Source organism: Orbicella franksi, chromosome 6 (genome assembly GCF_964199315.1).
Source record: "Orbicella franksi chromosome 6, jaOrbFran1.1, whole genome shotgun sequence".
Taxonomy (NCBI): Eukaryota; Metazoa; Cnidaria; class Anthozoa; order Scleractinia; family Merulinidae; genus Orbicella; species Orbicella franksi.
In genome coordinates this window covers 21,033,747-21,052,774 of record NC_138150.1, presented here as the reverse complement: position 1 = coordinate 21,052,774, position 19,028 = coordinate 21,033,747, and the positions used below count along the sequence as shown (strand labels likewise).

At 40.1% G+C, this 19,028-nt stretch overlaps 3 protein-coding genes across 4 annotated transcripts; all 3 read left to right on the top strand.

Moving 5' to 3' along the window:
• The first annotated feature begins 454 nt into the window (after nucleotides 1-454).
• On the top strand, nucleotides 455-9,271 carry LOC145490402 (uncharacterized). 2 transcript variants are annotated; one of them, XM_081469530.1, is made up of 8 exons: nucleotides 455-941; nucleotides 2,671-3,306; nucleotides 3,923-4,303; nucleotides 5,255-5,645; nucleotides 6,549-6,641; nucleotides 7,782-7,844; nucleotides 8,340-8,393; nucleotides 8,649-9,271. In XM_081469530.1, the coding sequence occupies exons 1-8, from the start codon at nucleotides 836-838 to the stop codon at nucleotides 8,653-8,655; spliced, it is 1,731 nt and encodes a 576-aa protein (XP_081325656.1). In that variant the 5' UTR covers nucleotides 455-835; the 3' UTR covers nucleotides 8,656-9,271. The 2 variants fall into 2 exon arrangements, with proteins under 2 accessions (XP_081325656.1, XP_081325657.1); XM_081469531.1 differs by having other exon boundaries at nucleotides 8,340-9,271.
• A 2,591-nt stretch (nucleotides 9,272-11,862) lies between these two features.
• Nucleotides 11,863-12,687, top strand: LOC145490509 (uncharacterized; the record flags this gene model as incomplete). The annotated part of the gene is made up of 1 exon (XM_081469617.1): nucleotides 11,863-12,687. A coding segment is annotated over one exon (825 nt), but the record flags the coding sequence as incomplete, so codon positions are not given.
• Nucleotides 12,688-13,169: 482 nt separating this feature from the next.
• LOC145490817 (uncharacterized) lies at nucleotides 13,170-18,126 on the top strand. The gene is made up of 8 exons (XM_081469915.1): nucleotides 13,170-13,469; nucleotides 14,033-14,819; nucleotides 15,232-15,339; nucleotides 16,076-16,153; nucleotides 16,592-16,669; nucleotides 17,225-17,269; nucleotides 17,420-17,479; nucleotides 17,931-18,126. The coding sequence occupies exons 1-8, from the start codon at nucleotides 13,244-13,246 to the stop codon at nucleotides 17,938-17,940; spliced, it is 1,392 nt and encodes a 463-aa protein (XP_081326041.1). The 5' UTR covers nucleotides 13,170-13,243; the 3' UTR covers nucleotides 17,941-18,126.
• Nucleotides 18,127-19,028: the final 902 nt, after the last annotated feature.

Sequence of the window (19,028 nt, the reverse complement as noted above, 5' to 3'; positions counted from 1 at the left end):
GTCTCATGATATCATGATCACTGCACGCTGGATCGGTCCACATGAAAAGGATATCAACTGACTGTGTAGCGTCGATCGTTTCATATAGACAAAAGGTTTAAATAAAGAATTTGATGAAAATAACTTTCAGTTTCACAGATTTACTCTTTCACTCTCAGAGCTTAACCCTTTTCTATTTTTCAGTAACTTTCAGATCCGCATATGATATGCAACAAAATATCCCATGGCTAGCTATCTAGCATTGGTTTCTTGCTGGAATTCGCCTTTTGCAAAAGTAAATTTGAGTTTTTTAATTTAACGGAAGGCTTAAGAACTCTTGCGAGTAAGAAGAAAAATGCTAACTTTACTTCTGGTCAGTTTCCATGGAAACATAGATGAGTTCTCCCAGTGTTGTTAATAGAGCGACCATCTGTAGCCGCCTCTAAATAAATTAAAAATGCCGGTAGTCGAAGAAGATAAACTATTCTTTCCACGGGCTATTTCATCTGTGCGGGCAACAATAAAGGTGGAACTATTTTATACCTGCTCTTTTGACCGACCGTACCAGGAGCTCATTACTGACCGTACCTCTGCGCCGCAAATCACATGTAGTCACATCTGTGCTGATTAAAAACCCAAATTAAATGGGAGCCTTGCTGTCTAAGCGCGCTTTCCTGTAAATCGTCAAGATCTCTCATTTCCTGATAAGCTGCAATTGGAAGGATTCACGCTGACCTAATTGTTTCTCACACTTTTAATTGGCCAATTGCGCGAAGATAATATTTGTCGTGATTGCTGCTGTGTTGAGCCGGCCGTGCTTCTAAGCTCCAACAACCCGCGAAATGCTTTTTTCCGAATGAACTTTGAACAATCGGGTAGTATGGACGCATCGAGCAGAATCCTCTTCTTTATCTTGTGTGCCGCTTCTTTTGCTGAAGTTCTGTGTTTTGTTCACACCACAGGTAAGGTAATACTGACCGTATTCACCAAATAAGCGCTGTTGAAGTATAACCCAGCGATGCCGATATAACATAGAACGTCTTGTGAGTCTAGATAGTCAGGGCGGAAAGACGAAGCTCAGGTGAACATGCTTGATTAAAATAGCTTCGAATTAAATGTGACAATAAGTAAATGGCTTGCGCAATATACCGGCCAGATGATAACTTTGAGACCTCTATTTTGAAAACCAAAAACGCAATAAGCATGCTTTTACAATAAATATCAACTCTTTGACGTTCTTTCTTTCCGTATTAAACGGGAAAACTTGGATTGTTAAGTCAACATTATTTACCGTCTTTAGAGGCAGATTTATTTCGGTGCCATCTTGAAGCAACTGAGGCCAAATTAGAGGGCAGTGTTGTGCATCTGATTTATGATGTAAACAGAAACCATCACTCCACACAAGAGCAATGATTATAAACGATAACTTCATTTAACCGTATTACGTCTCAATATTGTTCAAACCTCCTTACATTCTAGTAATAGCGTTATCTTCTTAGCTTTATGGACTAGAATCCATATTCTAAAAAAACAATTATGTAAATGACCTCTACAGGCCTAGAATATTTTCAAAGCCGCCTCTCTGTGTTTTTTTTTTTTTTTTAATTTGTTTCGCTACATACATTGAGCTTCGATACGAGAATATAAAGAGCCCCTCAGAGATTTTCTGAGTGTAGTCTCTCCAAAGTGGTGTTCATGGATATGTTTGCTAATCTTTTATATAAGTAATATTTGTCCAACTTTTACAATAGCAGGTTTGGGGTTTTGAAACAAAACTGGCTGTGCGCCATAGCAGGCCAAAATCTGACAAGGTGCTACTAAATCAGACAGATATAATTTTGGCTTGGAAAGGTCGTGGATTTCCGGCAGTTACGTAATACTTAAATTGTTGAATACTTAACTTCGTTTCCTCGCTTAAATTGGGTGCTTAGCTCGAGGAACCATCAGAAAAAGGATTAGGGGTTAGGCTGCAATATTCAGAACAACCCGTTCCGTGAAGAATTACGAAGGACGTGGCTATTGCAGCTATCACACTGTGATAATTGAAATCTTTCCACTTTTAGAAGAGACAGCTGACACCTTAGCGTCTTTAAAACTGATCACGCTTCCAATGTGTCAAGAGCGGGGCGTGCAAGTGATGAAATCATGACCATGTAGGTTTTTACTCTCTGTGAAAGCTCTGTTGAGTTTTTGGCTACAAATATAAGCACTTCATTGTGTACTGTTCCAAAATTAACTGTATTCATACTATGCGCACTATATTATATTAGTTCCAAGGTCGATATAGATGTATATAAAATTCTCATCCGTTTTAATCTTTTGGGATGAATATAAAACTAGATGATGTACATGTAAATCATGAATTCAGAGGGCCAAACAGCGCAGTAATATTTAAACCGCTTGGATCGAACTCGTTTGTTGTTTCAGGGAGGCACGTGCCAAACGTCACTTCAACACATTTATATTTCCTACTTGAAGTGGTTTGAACACTCAAACAAGGATTTTAGTCCACGAAACGAAAATCTCAGCTTAATACATGCGCAAGCTGGGGGTCTATACCGGGGTTTACATCTACCGCGGGTCACGCAACTGAAGAGGGGTAAAAATGACAAAGATAATAACATCTATAATATGGCTATTAACCGATTATCTAAAGTCTTGAATATGGCACCATATGCTTTTTCTACTCAGCATCCTCTATGTGGCCCGCCGACACGTATGCCCTACCAATGGCAGACTCGGGATGCCCCGAGGGTGGTGGATTTACCTGGTACACGGGACACCGAACCGAAGAACTAGAAAGGGATCAGAACCGAAACAGGCATTCTCCGAACATCCACCTGAAGACAAAAATCGGAAAACCAGAAATAAAGCGTTACTTCTGCGTGAAAAACTCGACCGAGGCAGACGAAGGAAAGCCTAAATGGCCAAACGGAAAGTACTGTATTTATAAGAAAGGTGACCTTTGTCCACCAGATTTCCACAAGGGATCTGTTCTTTGGGACGACGACAACGGAAACAACGGTTCCAACCGCAATAGCAAAGGTGGGGAACTTCCCGCTGGACTTTACAACAAGGATACCATGATATATTTCTGTTGCATGACGACGGGATCTGTCGAGAAACGGGTTTCGCTTCCAGTCAATAAGCCATTTTATCTACTAGCGTTCGAGTCGACCACTTGTCAAGAGGTCCAGGGAGCCGTGTATTCACTGGAGCACGTGGTGTTTGATACAGAGAATACCAACAATCAGGACGCAAGAGCTTATCCTTACCCATATGGTGCTAATCTAAGACAGCCCACGATTTATTACTGTTACTATCGAGGTAAAGCTTTCGTTCTCGTCTTTCATAAACAGAGTGACAAGAACACTACTTATTATCACCATTAAACACCTATTAAAACCTGTAACAACTCTTGAAAGTCGTGGAAGGGATACTTTTGATCGAAGAGCGATTTTAAGACTCATTTCTAAGAATCAATTTCAAAACACCTTTTTTAGCCATTTTCAGCAGATTTATACAGTCTCACTGTTTGCACCCATCCATACAAGTTCAAGTTAATCCTTTTCTGAAAACTCCAAGAGCAAGACGGATAATTATTTTTACATAAAATCAGTACATATATGAAATAAGCTGGTCACAAAGAGAAAAAATAAATTCATTTAACCCATTAACCATTTAACATAAAGTACAATCAATGTGCAGACCCTCTATTCTTACTACATGAAATGGCTGAAAGACCAAACCCTTCAAATAGCCAAACCCGAGTTTTATTGTTACTTGACAGCAACAGAATTAGTTGTTAACGTGCACAGATAACTGAAGTCCGAAAGAAAAAGGTCACTGGTATGACGCGCAAGATTAAATTTGATGTTGGACTATATTTTACTGGAAAACTAAACAAGTAACGCTGACGTTTTTCATGTTGATATTCTCCTAGAATGCAAGTGGAACTTTAATAAGTCAAGTGGCGTATTTGCCTCGCCATATTACCCAGAAAACTACCACAACTTTCAAGATTGTCAGTGGAACATCACTGCACCTAAAGGCTACGTAATACAACTACGATTCGGAGTCTTCGAGCTGGAATCCAATCCTTACTCGTGCGGAAATAGCCGGTGCAGCTGTGACTATGTGGAAGTCAAGGAAGAGTCAGTGAAGGCTGACGTCACTACTCTTGGAAGATATTGTATGACGAAATTGCCGCTGCCAATCATTCAGTCATCTACCAATAAAATGATGGTAACGTTTTATTCTGATCACGTGATATCGGCAAAAGGTTTCAACGCATCTTACACATCAGTTCCAGCTACAGTCAAAGGTATAATTAGCTTAAGGACGTTCGCACTAATTGTTTCTGTGCATCTTTACTGCGCACGCAAATTCACACGCCACGTCATGCATGAGAGCGCGCGCTAAGCAATAAAATGAACAATGATGGGGCAGATGGCCATTGCTATAGCTTTTCCTGGATTTAACGATCTTGGACGTTTGGTGACCCCTATTTTTTTTTGATGGATCATTTTCTCTACCGATTTTCTACGTTTAGCGAAAAAATGAAGAAAATCTATTGACTAGAAATACAATAGGTTTTTGCAAAATGCACCATCGAATTCCGTTCTTTTTAGCTCTTCGTTTCAGTATCTGTGCACGCGACGGTTTCAAATGCCTTTTGAAGGGTTAAGTTTTGTGAAAACGTTGGTAACATTTGGAATTATTTACGCAACAGACCCTACAAAATACTCAACTCCGTTGACTCACCTTCGATATTTTTAACTATAAACCCCTGTAGACCATGCTGAATTACGTGCGCCAATTTTTCAGAATCAAGGTTGTTTCCACACGCTTTATCTCTGAAACGAAGTCGGTGACCCCCAGACACAAGTGACTCATTATCTGACTGCAGTAAAATTTAAAAAAAAATCTATGGACTGGAAAATTTTCGCGCGAACGTCCTTAAATGTCTAGTGTTTCATGCTTAGCATTGCAGGAACAATTACTGTTTGCTACACTGTAGTTATACAATTTTTTTCGTACCTCGTATGAACTGGAAGGCATTTTCTTAATATAGGCTTCTCCGTTTCAAACCAGTAGTCTCATGTCAACTTTCATCAGCCTGATTTCTCTTTGCCTGACGAAGAGCTATCTAACGCTCGAAAAGTCAGCTTCACAAAATCGCTACGACGGTTAATTTACCTTTACGAAATTCAAGTTGATAAGTAGTTAAGTGTCCAATCGAAAGCTGACTTGCTATTTTTCCGGCTGGTATCAGCATCTCAACAGCTGACGTGGTGGTCCCTGGAACACAAACTTACTTCTACAAAAGGTCCAGCCTTTACTACCGAACCTATTCAAGCTACACACAGCACAACAATGGATAAAAGTAGTAAGAAAAGAAAGAGTTTATCATCCAGTGATCTGTCGAAAACTCCGGAGGGAAAACAAACAGAAAGACGCGAACTTACGTCCGCGAAGCCAACAAACAGCAAGAAGGAAGAGAAGACAGCAGAAAACACTCACAGGGTACAAACATCCAAAGATGTGGAGCCACATTCAAACGTCGTTACTAGCATCCCATTGAAGTACATAATTGTCGCAAGTGGCTCTTTTGCTGTGCTTGTTTTCGGACTTTTGCTCTTGGTGTACCATCTTTTCAAGAGAAGGTACGTACACAATATAATCGCTACTATCTCAATTCACCATATAGATTTTAAACACCGGATTCTACCTGAAACATAACTAATAATTCCAATGTACCTAAGCTGTATGTTTATCGTTGACCGAGTAAATGCTGTTTAATTTCTGCCATCGAGGTATTTACACAGAATCAATTTTTTGCCGTTTTAGAGGCTATTTATCTGTTTATAAGGGTTAGTTTTCGGTGATTTTCGCGGATAACGACTCAAAAATAAAAGGTTGTCGGACAATGTTGTTCTGGGCGTTTATTAATTACGTTCTAGAAAGTTCTAATGATATGTTCAAGGAGCCTAATGACAATCTGTTCAAACTAAAGAAATTTCAAAATGAAACTTTCAGTAATCAGCTGGGACACTATTCCTCTAATCATCTATTCGTTAGATATTCAGCTCAATCATGATGCACGCAATTCGTTAGAAAATGGAAGGGAACGGAAGTAAACGTGGAAATGACGTTAAGAGGATTTTTTTTTTCGAGAAATTAAATTTATTTTACGAAGCTGGTACCTTTTTCATATCCCGGCATTTCAAAAAATGGTTGCTTCCAGGTCCGTAGCGTGAACCAAATGCTTAGTGCGGGCTTAGTTCCTGCTATAGAGTACGTAACAAAGTATGGTGGTCCGGGGGCATGCTCCCCCGAGAAATTTATGCATTTTTATAACGTCAGGAACGCTATTTTAGAAATTCTGGTAGAACTTTTGCCCTATTGTTGAAGCCGTCAATAAGGTAATATTTTGAGCGGCGCTCCTTTAAACACCATTTATTTCTGCTCCCCTTTTGTCTGGCATGACCCCCCTAAATCCCACCAGCCCCCCTACTTTATGCTTGGCACGTTTATCTATGGTTGACTGACATATCTTTCTTTGACAGACATCGTCTCCGTACAAAACGTGCTCAAAAGGGTAACCAGAATAACTCTGTGAGAGAATCAGGCGAACCCAGTGCTCCAGCATTTGCAATCGTGTAGGTATTATGTATGAAGATAGATGCAAAGACAGCATGTGCTCATGACCACGCCTTTTTAAGAAATACATTCATATTTCAACTGCACAGACCGGATTACAGGCTGTTGGTCTTGACTGTTTCCTTGGGTTTTAACGACGAGAACGACTTTGAAGTCTTGTTTCACCTTTGCATTCCTGCAACTTGAAAACTCCAATCTTTGTAATTTTAAACCAATCAGAATTGGGATCAAAACGCTACTTGTCAGAGTAGACTCAAGAGGATCGCGATCGTCTGTTCGAGACAACCACAAGTCTCTGGTTAGAACCCTTCTCAAATGTTGGAAGATCTCTGATTTGAAAAATTCTCCTTCGGCAGGATTTTTCCGGCGCACGTTTCCAGCGAGTAAAGCGAAAGTAGTACCAGCATAGAGGGTGTCAGCAGCTTTGGTTCCCTTGTTGAATTAAACCAAGACAAAGGTACAAGCCCGCCATTTTTGTCCTCAAGGTCACCAATGTTGACGCGGCAAACTTCCGCGAGAAACATGTAAAATGAGCCATTACTGCAGAATTTTCTAGGAGGGACCACGCATAACTCATCTTTTAAGGCGAATCATGTCTTCTGCTGATCTAAGGATGGCGAGAAAATTAGATGAATCATTGTCAGAACGGCGAGAGAGATCGCTGGAGCGATCCACGAAGAATGGATCGCTTTTTGCACGCTTCCCGAATTCATATTTACCGCGAGAAAAGATTATAACCAAAAATAGTCTGATCCAATTTAGTGTTAGTCTCCTCCGCAGCCGTTTTTGGGGATGTCACGCAACGCTCCCCCAGTTGCATGACATCCCAAAAAACGGCTGCGAAGGAGACTAATTTAGTGTTAGCTAGAAATTAACTCGAGATATCTGCTAAGTTTCACCAGCTGTACATTTCAATATTGACAAAGGCGGTTTTCCCCTGTTCAAAAGGTGTCCAAAAGAATGTGTAAAAACTAATGTAGGCAACTAACGCTTGCGTGTAACTGGAGACTAATCTGCGGTCGTTTCTGTAGTAACAAGAGTCCCCAGTGCGTGCATTAAATTCGAGCCTCTAGCTTAGCGTGACACACCGTAGCGAGAACGTCTTTTACGATAGCTCTATCGTATTTTTTCTTCTACAGCAGTGAAATGGAACGACTATTCTCCGCAGACAAGCAAAGCGATAATCCCATCTACGACAACAGGTAACCTGAATGTGGAACGAACTCCAAAGCAAACCTTGATGAGTTAAAACATTCACATCTATTTTGTCTTAACAAAATCCGTTAGCAGTACATGAATTATCTATTTTTTTCTGCAGATAATTCTATTATCTTTATTTTTACTGGGAGAAACCATCCCGTTTTTGGGGCTCCCATAAAGCGTATCTTTTGTGGTTTAAAATTACTGGCTTGATATCGCATACAGTGTGCCTGGTGTACATACCGTGCAGGACCACTTACAGGGTTACTCTGGTAACAAACATTAACAGGCTTTTTATGACAGGAACGAATTGACTGCTCACCTATCAAAATTCTCAATGATTTTCCCGTCAATTTTATTTGGGAGCCCTCCTCTCCTCGCCGCGGGAGAAGAACTTAAAGGATAGCTCCAATTCTGGTTTTGAGTTAGTTACGGCATAAAATAAGAGTAACATACGCCATGACTCGATCCTCATTTTTTTGTCATTTGTCTTTCAGACTTGTTGGAACGAATTCGAAAGACCAGTTTTCTGAAAACCCTCTGTATGAAAGGTGAGTTGACCCAGTGCTGAGAATTATTCCAGATTAACAACGCCGTTAAATGATCTTCGAGGAGAATACATGTTACTTTGCTTTAAATGATTGTATTTTCTTACTCCGAGCGAGCAAATATCTGAAAAGCATTAGGAAAATTTTGATGCCGACCGCGACCGACCGGCACGCGATCCGACTTTGATCTACGGTACGGTGTACGTTTCTCACGTAATTTCTGTCAACATATTCTTATTATTTTTTCCTACTTTACAGGCTGTAATGAAGGAATGGAGAGGACAAGCTTAAGACAAACGAAAGACCATCCGACCTAATGAGCCAAGAACAGGAAAGACAACAGGATCATGGCTGAGAAAGCCAAGACGACTTTGGTCAACCACTCGACTTACCGTTTAAGACTTTAGGATTTCGAGCTAACTAGAAAGTTTCTTCCCAAACAAGCTACGGAATGCTAACCTGTAACAACCTAAATTTCGCAATAATGTTTACTTAAACGTCATATTACAGGTAGATCTTTCGTCATAAGGGCTTTGCGCTCTCAGATCCAAAGGTCATTTCATGTACTTTCATTTTCTACATCATTTTGACTTAGGGTTAGGGTTAGTCCATTTGCCATTTCTTAGCCTGACCGTCGTCATTTTGACGGACAGAAAAAAAGAATGGGTCAGAAACGAGTTATTATTTTAATTAGTAGTGAAATGGCTTAGATTTGAACTACTTGAAAATTAGTTAAAGGGTCACCGTGGTCGAGCGCATTTTTTGTAAAAACTCTCCTTAGTGTCTAATTTAATATGTAGTTATGTTATTTATCATAATTCTTCAGGCTCAAAGTTGCTGTAAAATGTATAGTACTTTTTCTGTTTCATGTAAAATTTAGATTTTTGCCTGTTTGTTGTCTAAACAAAAAGATAAGAAAAAAAAGAATAAAATAATGAACGTCTACACTTTATTTCTGTGGGGTTTCCACTGAAATCAATCTATTTTCGCTTGAAGACTACAGTGGCAAATGGTCTGCAGGTGCTGGCTCCCCTGTCAGCCTTTGATGACGTTCCGTGAGTTTATGTTCTGTCATCATCTACCAAGATCTAGAGTCTTGGCCATCAATCGTCAAATTACTCCTCCATCCTTCCGCGTCATTACTCCGGGGGGCGGGGAGGGGGGGGGGCACTCCCAGAAAAGTTGGGTGGGGGTCTGCAGCCGACTTCCTAAAGCCCTTACCCTATTTATGACCAAAATCTGCGATTTTTGCTACCTTATTTATGACCTGACCAAAACTTCGATGCCCTATTTATTACCGTTGCAGCTGGCACAATTGCCCTAAGGTAAGTTATGAAGTGATGGTCTTATTGATAATGATGAAAAAGCAGCTTCTTCTAAGAAACATACCCAGTTCAAGACTAGAGTGTTAAAACCATACCCTATTTAAGACCAAAATGGCCAAAATCGATACCCTAATTATGACCAAAACGGCTGTAAATCCCTACCCTTTGGGGCCGCACATACCTATATGGCCCATATAAAGGAGTACCCCCCCGGGGGTCCTTGCTATAACGCAAACACCGCCGTAAATTGCACATAATTCGAACTCGAAATAACCGTGGACCACGTGCACTTGAACCTGTTTCTAATCAGTCTCATACCATCATGTTACTTGTAAAACTAGTCTTTATACGCTGAAATGTTTCTTTTCCAAACTGCATGCATGACAACCGACAATAGCTAACTGACGATAGACAAATGTGAGCTGACATTTGCACTCTCGCTAAGACACTCGTGACTCTTGAAGACCGCTATATCGATCGCCAAATTAATTTTCGTGCTCCAAGTAGGGTTCAGTTATCTCTTTAACTTTAGTTCCGGCTGGAAACTGTAAAGCATGTCTTACTCAACAAAGAGGTCTTACAGGCTAGTGGTTTGTTGCAAGATTTTTGGAGTGATGCTGTTCAGCTGTTTATCTACAGAAGGTGCGTGTTTCAACTTGTTTTTGCCTGTACGTACTGTCGGGGATACTTACCCAGAGGTTTGGCTGGAATATGGTGTAAAATTCTTAGAAAGCTCTCATCTAATTTAGGCTATAAATTTAAATCCAAAACTTATGATTTTAGTGCTCTCACTCGAAGAGTTTAAAAGTCCACAACCTTAATTTATCAGTGACAGTTCTCCACGGTTTGTTTTTCTTTCTCAGTTTCTTTAAGTAAGAGTGATCTGTCCTTGGGGCGCGTTTCTCGAAAGCCCCGCAAACATTTCGGGCCCGTAAAGCCAGTTTTAGTTCATCTGTATCTCAAAACGGAGAACAGTATACAACCTCTTTTCATATTAAGAATACGTCAATAAAATAGCTCTGTAGTCATAAGGTTCGAAATTTTGCTGCGGTTTTCCAGATGCGAAAACCTATCGGGACCTTCCAGAAACGGGCCTCAGGTCTTGATAATGTCAGTCGAAACACCCCTCCATAACAGACCTGGGGAAATCTGGCCTTTGTTCACTTGGCTTTTTAACAAAAACTCTCTCAGGACCAGGACATTGCTAGGGAGGCCAGTGATTGATAAAGTGTAGTCAAATATATTTACCATTTGTGCTTGATATATAAAGCAAGAAACATATTGCATTAAATTTTGAAAGCTAGTCAACAGAGGTAGTTTATATACGTTTAAAAGAGTTGTTTATCATCACTCAAAGACATTTAATCAATGTTATCCAAATTGCCCACACGTTATTTATTGAAACGACACTGAAAGAATATACAGCGTCATACGTGTCAGGCCAAAATAGCAATCTTAACAACCATGAAGCAAGACCGAATATAAAAAAAACACATTCAGGGCTTAAAACAGCTCTAAAAGAAATATCTTTATTGCCTATGAAAACATGTAGCAGCCGAGTAACGCCAACTCCCCCCCCCCCCCGCCCCCTCGTGGACGCACGGGTCCACCCGCGTAATCGAATCAATAAAGAGATGTCTGTTCATTTAGTATTTAGTTTCTAAACTAGGGTTGTGCCTAAATCCTACCGCTCAGGAGGACAACCGAGGAGTACTAGGAGCGAGTTTCCGAGTCGAGCAGTTTTCGGAAATTGTCGGCTATTCCAATATGGCGGACTATACCAATCACATAAATATGCGAATTGCCAGTGGTAAAACTATGTTGATCAACAAGACAAGTACGTTCTTATTCACCTGACAAGTTAAGAATAATGTGTAGAGAGTAAAGTAGTTGTCGTAAATATGTAACTTGAGAACTTGAGAACTACTTGAGTTACTCTGTAGTTTCCCTGGAGAAAGCCCAAATCATTCGTTTAAATAAATTCAGCGTAAACTTTTTTTACTGAGTGCCAGTATTTAACACAAAGAATCGAAATAAGATGGGAAATCCCCGTCAAAAATCAGGGTGGTGCTCGTGGTACCTTTTGGGGGATGCAATCGCTGGATCAGTTCCGCTTAGTGCCGGCTAAAGTATAAAATGACCGCTGACTTTCTTTCTGCCCGCATCAGTGTCTGTTTGTATGCAAGAGACTCAATCGTCAATTTGTTACTCTTTTCGCTTCTGTTTCAGTTGCCCGCCATACTGTCCAATGGCCCTCAGGAAAATATGGGTTACCAATGGCTAAGTCGGGCTGTCCTAAGGCCAACGGTTTCTCTTGGGAGACTGGCAACATTTATCAGGATTTAGAGGACGACAAGAGCCTAACTCAAACTTCCTCGAGCTTTCATCTCAATGCCACGGTTTTCAGTTCTGGCGATGTTAGCCGGAGTTTCTGTTTTAAGATGAACAGGTCTGCTACTGTTGATAACAAAAGATTTCGTTGGCCTGCCGGTCAATACTGCATTTATAAGAAAGGAGCCAGCTGCCCTAAACTTCTACAGGATGGATGGGTCTTGTGGGACGACGAGAACGGTAAAAATGGGGCAAACTTAAATTTCCAGTCCGGCACTGTTCCTGCTGGAAGTTACAAACAAGATACAAAAATAAACTTTTGTTGTCAAACTATTGGATCGGTTAGCGACCCTATCGAATTGCCCATTGAATCGCCTTTCTATCTTATTGCCCACAGTAAGGATTGCCAGGAGGTTCTAAAAACTATTCACACACTGGAATACATTCGTTATGATACAGAAAATGATATGAATCATGACAGACAGTCTCATCCTTATCCATATGGTGCGGATCTGAGCATACCTTACATTTACTATTGCTATTACCAAGGTAACGCATCTTTGTTAAAAAGACTTTTTAAACTCATAAATAATTCATCGCGTTTAAAGAATGAAATCATCAGTGACCGTGGTGGTGTGTGAATATCTGATCTTAATTAGCATAGAGATTTTTAGAATTTTATTTCTTTATTTTCTCCTTAGTTTGAGTTCCGATTAAGGGGATATTTCAAAGACTCAAGACAGTGTTTGACCGCACTTCCAAACACCTCGAAGTTCATCAAAAATACTACGTATCTTTAACTATGGAGTTGAATACATGATTTGTTTTGACCTAAACATATATGTTACCAAAACCATTTTTCACCTTTCAAATAGTCGAGGTTATTTCTCCATCTTAGTCCGTTACCGCGTCGTCCCAACCGCGTCTGCACCGGATAGCAAGATTTGTTCTGTATCGGCCAAACATGTTACCCTGGGCACTTATTATGAGAAGTTGTCTGCCCTTTCAAAAACAGGACTTCGATTGAATTACTTTATTCATTTTATAGCGTGTAGATGGACTAAGACATCATTAACAGGATCCTTCTGGAGTCCCAGCTATCCAAACACGTACAAAGACAAGGCCTGGTGTGAATGGTACATTAATGTTCCGTGGAACTACATCATCTCAATAACTTTTCTCGACTTCCGCCTCGAGATGATCGACATGTGTGTCACCGCCAACTGTGATTGTGACTACGTGGAGGTTCAAGAGAATTTTTCAAATGGCACTTCGGCTATTGTGGGGAAATACTGTATGGGTGTGGCGTATCCACATGGTGTTATTAAAACGAGAAGCAACAATGTTACCGTCACGTTCCGATCTGATTCCACAGTAGGGAGAGCAGGATTCAAGGCTCGGTATGACGCCATTCACGTTACAGGTAAGGATTGTAAACTCTCATTTAGATCAGTTTTAATTTGAAACACCAATTTGCTTTGAGTTGCTTATCGATTAGTACGCTCGTTATGTTAAAGAGTCGGTCCTACAAAAGTGAAAAAAAAAAAAGGAAACAAAAAAACAAAAACACAAACAAACTAAAATACAAGCAAACAAGCAAACTGAAAAATACAAAGAAACAAACAAAAGAACACAGTGCTGATTAAATTAGAGTTTGACCTAATGGATCCTGGATTTTGATAACATACAAGCTACCTTGTTGGTTTGGGAGTACAAAAGAATAAAATAAAATACATAATGTAAGCCAGACGGGCTCAGATTGATCCAGTGAAGCATTTCTGTTTGATATATACCCCATGCACTTGCTCTGATTGAATGGTTTCGTGGCTTACATGAGGCATGCATGGATACGATCCTTGCCGACGGGTCGGATTCACCTGAACTTTAGAATTCGATCTTGTTTGCATCAGGTTTAGTTTACTTTAACACGCACTAGCCTTTTTTCTTTAAACATCACTTTAATTTATTACTGTATATGCACAACAGCACCGACTAGTCTTGGCAGCACAACAAAGGGGACTCAGGCAACCTCACCGACAGCCGTTTCCGTTGTGAATCCTGCAACATTTCCATTAAGTGGTCCAACTATCGAAGGCACAACTAACGGCAATAGCTCATCTTCTAGTACCTCTAGCAGCGACAGTAATACAACAGCAGCAGGATCCACAACATCGAACAGCATTACAACGACAGCAGCAACCAAAACATCGAACCACACTACAACAACAGCAGCACCTACAACATCAAACAACACTATAACAACAGCAGCAACCACAACATCAAACAACACTATAACAACAGCAGCAACCACAACTACATCGAACAGCACTGCAAAAACTGCAGCAACTGCAACATCGAAAGGGAAAAGCACAAACCCAACAACTCTAGCTGGAACCTCAAGCAACAAACCAACCTCTGAAGTACTGGCAGCCACCACAAAACCGAACGATACAACGATTGTTCCATTTACAAACGCTTCCTCCACAGAGACCTCTTGGACAACTGGGGAGGAAACTAGTGCCAGGCCTAGCGAACCCACAGGGGAGCCCTCAACTACACGACCTACCACTGAACCACACATTTTACCAACCGGACCGAGCAGTGGAAAAGAGTGGACAACTACCACAACAGCAAATGAAGATGGCGTGCAAAGAGTTAGGAATAAAAATCCAGGCACTGCAAGGAATGTTCACGTCATTGTTGCTGTGACTGTGTCCTTGATTGGGATATCTGTACTTGTGGCAGGATCAACGTTTTGCCTTTGTAGAAAACGGTAAATTGTGAGATAGAAATTTTTCCCGCCCATTAAATAGTTTTGTAGTTTTTCTACGCGATACCTGCAAGTGCGATAGAAACAGTTGATTTTATTTTTCGGAGAATCCAAATGTTTCATATCAATATCAAGATACGAAGGAAACCAGTCGCAAAGTGATTTTTCTGTAGTACAAAAACGACATAAGTAGATTTCAATAAGAAAACTGCGGTCGCCAGTTCATCTTCGAATTCGTGGGGCGCTGAATGTTGCCGCTCTGAGACTTCCGCGGGAAACAGTTTCATTGTTGGTCATATGGTCTCCAAGTACACAACGAGAGCGTGCGGTGTTGTATATCGGGGAAAAAATTGTTGTGTGATATATTTTAATCGTTGTTATATTAATCAGTTAGGACTTTATGTCAATATTACAGGCAATTAAAAAGAAAGCAAACAGACCGAGACAGGCTGAGTGTTGCCTTCAAAGCGACAGAACGAAAAGCAGGAGTTGCAAACGGTGTTCCAAATATTTACGGCAGCAGGTAGGTATGGCAATTTGGGAAACCTCTCTCTCGAAGTGTTAAAAACTGTCACCTGATGATGAATTGCCCTCGATGGCTGGTGATACCTCAATACGGGCCGAGGGTAGCCTTGCTAGAGGGTCGTACAGGGGTATTCTCGTGATTCGTGATTAGCTGATTTGATTTTCCCTGAAACGTGAATTTAGGAAATTATTTTTCGTGACTCGTGACCTGAAGGTTTTGCGTGACCCGTGGAGAACTTGAATTTAACCGATATTCGTGATTTTACCGCTCTACTCTACGTGATTTTGAGACGCAAGTCCTCCGAACGGTTAGGGTCGTCTATCAAGAGTTACTTAGGTATGCGATTTGCAATATGGAGCCTTGACTTAACCATTCGCGATTTTGCTTTCTTCAAACACTGTTTCTAGTGTAAAAACAGGTTATTACAAAGAGTATTTTTACTTGCCTATTTTCGTGATTCGAGAAAACGAAATTTTTATTTCTGTGATCCGTGATCCTCAATTTTTTCCGTTCGTGAACCGTGCCAGAGAACCCCCCCTCCCCCCCCGGGAAGACCCTCTTGCTAAATTTCATGGAGTCCCTATAGATGACCATGTCTTAAATTGCGCAGAATAGTTAGTACTCAGCCTCCGCTGACTAAAAGTTTACTCATTATAAAGCGCAAAAGGTACTAGATAAAAGATCACTGTTAGGCGACGTATTTGCTATTAATTGTTTTCGTTGTTGTTTTCAGTAAAGAAAATGCAGAAGAGGAACATTACTCTTATATCGAACACAAGAAGGAAGAACTCAACATTTTATACGACAACAGGTACTAGCTTTCACCTTAAAAAACAAACAAACAAAGAAACAAACATGCAAGTAAACGACCAAACAAACAAGCAAACGGTCAAAATCAAACAAAATATGGAGAGCAGGGATGATACAATGGGGACGACGTTCGCCTCCCACGATTGTGGCCCGGGTTCGAATCCGGACCCGGCGTCCTGTGTGGTTTGTTTTTCCTTGTGCCGAGGGTTTTCTTTGGTTCTCTGCTTTTGCACAACCCCCCCCCCCCCCCCTTTTCCTTCCTCCCTCCTTAATTCCAGCACTTCTAAATTCTGATTCGGTCAAACAGCTGATTGGATGAAAATTCAGTACATATGCCACTCCTAATTCCTTTTTGCTTCTTCGTTATTATTATATTTCATAATACTTAGCACTGACAGAGTTTCCAAGTGATCTTATCATGTGATCGTTTTCAAAACAGGGCGTTTACGTACTCCGATGAGATGTTTGAGGAGGATGACGAAATCAAAGAGAGTGGCAATCCACTTTACTCCAGCAGGTTTAGTGCAAACTACTGTAAAATTCTGGTTATAGCTTGGTTTCCCTCTCTCTTAGACGCTCTCGAAGAATCACGAATCCCTTTCCCCCAAGCAGAAACAGCACCCACATTAGCGAGTACCCTGAAAGTTACGTGTCATGGTGTGAAGTCTACAGAGGTCATACGTCCTGTGCATGTGCAATTCCGTCCTTAACTGACACTTGCAGAAGTCTCAATTCTTTGGAGCCTTCACTTTTAAACCAAATTAAAAGAAAAACTTTGTGCGCCGCACACGCTTAGAGAATTGAAATTATGTTATATGTTATGATATCCTATGATATGTTATGTTATGTTATGTTATGTTATGTTATGTTATGTTATGTTATGTTTTGCTATGCTACGCTATGCTATGATATCTTATGTTATGTTATGTTATGTTATATTGTTGGAATTTGCATAGAATGCCTTTAGTTTATCCTCCCTCAAATGGTACTTGTCCATCTTGTTGGAATAAAGAAAATGAGAGTATTTCCAGTGTCATACATATTTCACACTCTATTTGTATCCTTTTTTCAGCTTTGAAACTGAGCAAGATGGAAATCGAAACATTTTGTACGAAAGGTAAGTACATACCTCTTTTTATTTTATCTATATCTCCAATATATAGTACGTAAATCGTGATCAGAATGTTACTCGTGCCATTATTTTTATCCGCCAGGTTCATTCATAGCATGGAAAATATTTAATGACTCAATTCCAATCTCGTTTCAGCATGGATGAGGTCTCACAGAATATAATCGAAGCCGAAGCTGTTAACCCAGTGTATGAGAGGTCGGTCTGGTTTCTGCTTTGGTTATTTTAAAATATAATTTGGTTAATAGCATAAATATAGAATCATTACACACGTGACAGACTTGAAATTACTAATGTCACATGGTTTGCTGGTCATTTGGGTTTGTAGTTATTAACATGATATTCGCGTTATGGGATAATGTAAGCAAAAAGTTATTTATAATGTAAGTATGTAAAGGACTTATCACCTCGATCGAAATTATTTCTAACTCTGATTTTTCTGTCTCACCCTAACCCTATAAAAATAATAATAAACATAAGTCTTAATTTTTCCGGAGAGACAGAGCATATTTAAGAAAAGCTATCAGCAATATAGTTTTAAAGAAATGTTTTCCAACAACCAAACTTGAATACAAGCTCGTGATTTGCAACACTGAACAACTATATCAGTACAATATACACTCTGTTTCCTTTCTCTGTTTCCTTTCAGATTTGATTAGGACAGAGAGAATTAGTGCAGGATCACGTTAAATTACTTCAACAGCCTGGAACAACATCACATCCATTTTGAAGACAATGCCAGCAGACTTGCTTTTGAAAATTGCAGAAGGCAGCTTTAGATATATCGATATTTGGCAGAATGTAGTCCAAGAAGAAAGTACCCGGTCTGTTGGTTCCCTGACCCTGCAACGACTACGAGATCTCTAGATGACTTATCCACTTTGATAAAAAAGATATAAGTTTGTTAATTTATAGGTTTAGATCTTTAATTGGAGAGAGAGAGAAAAAAAAGAAAAACATATATGAATGGATTGATGAAAACCGTGTCAATACTTCGCACTATTTCGCCTCAATGCACTTTAATTTCACGACTCCTAAAGGCCTTAAAATTACTCCAAGCGATGACAAAAAGAAAGAAAGAAAGAAAGAAAGAAAGAAAGGAAGGACGAAAGAAAGGAAGGAAGGAAGAAAAAAAAACAACAACAACAACAAACAAACAAACAAACAAAAAAACAGATAGAACCACCAAGAGAATGAAGTTAGAGAGTGGAGGAAATCAGTCAGTCCAAACTGAGAAGTACGTACTTTAACACAGCAAACCATAATTATACTTGTTCCCCCATCATTTCAACTGTATCTAGATTTAAAACACTACACCAGTGCCTCCTGAAGAGGTCTTAGGAGAGTGTGGGAGTGGGCTTGTTTCTGAAAAGAGAGATAAGGAGTGGTGTAACCGTGTACATTTAATATAAAAGCTCGTCATTAAAAAAAAGACCTTCAAGAAAACAAAGGTTTATAAAAAGATTTGTTGTTGTATGATATATCCATTATAGTGCATTACAGTAGAACCTCTCCTTACGGAGACCTCTCTAGGTAATGAGGGTAGTCTATTACAGACAGTTTTCCTTGCCCATGCAAAATGCCCATACGCCAGTTCTGTATGAACCGCACTGTAATACGGATCCTCTCTCATTAAACAAGCTACAATCTTGGTCAATTCAAATGAAAAATTAAGACCACCCCCTCCCCCGCCCCCCTCACCCATTTCAATGACGGAAAAATGGCGCCTTTTGGCTTTAGCGGGAGT

Excerpts from the sequence above, each read along its gene's own strand:
- LOC145490402 (XM_081469530.1), top strand. The coding sequence starts at position 836 with ATGAACTTTGAACAATCGGGTAGTATGGACGCATCGAGCAGAATCCTC. Across the intron at positions 3,307-3,922 it reads TTATTACTGTTACTATCGAG|AATGCAAGTGGAACTTTAAT; the intron begins GTAAAGCTTTCG and ends ATATTCTCCTAG. Across the intron at positions 7,845-8,339 it reads AATCCCATCTACGACAACAG|ACTTGTTGGAACGAATTCGA; the intron begins GTAACCTGAATG and ends TTTGTCTTTCAG.
- LOC145490817 (XM_081469915.1), top strand. The coding sequence starts at position 13,244 with ATGATCGACATGTGTGTCACCGCCAACTGTGATTGTGACTACGTGGAG. Across the intron at positions 14,820-15,231 it reads TTTTGCCTTTGTAGAAAACG|GCAATTAAAAAGAAAGCAAA; the intron begins GTAAATTGTGAG and ends TCAATATTACAG. Across the intron at positions 17,270-17,419 it reads CGAAACATTTTGTACGAAAG|CATGGATGAGGTCTCACAGA; the intron begins GTAAGTACATAC and ends ATCTCGTTTCAG.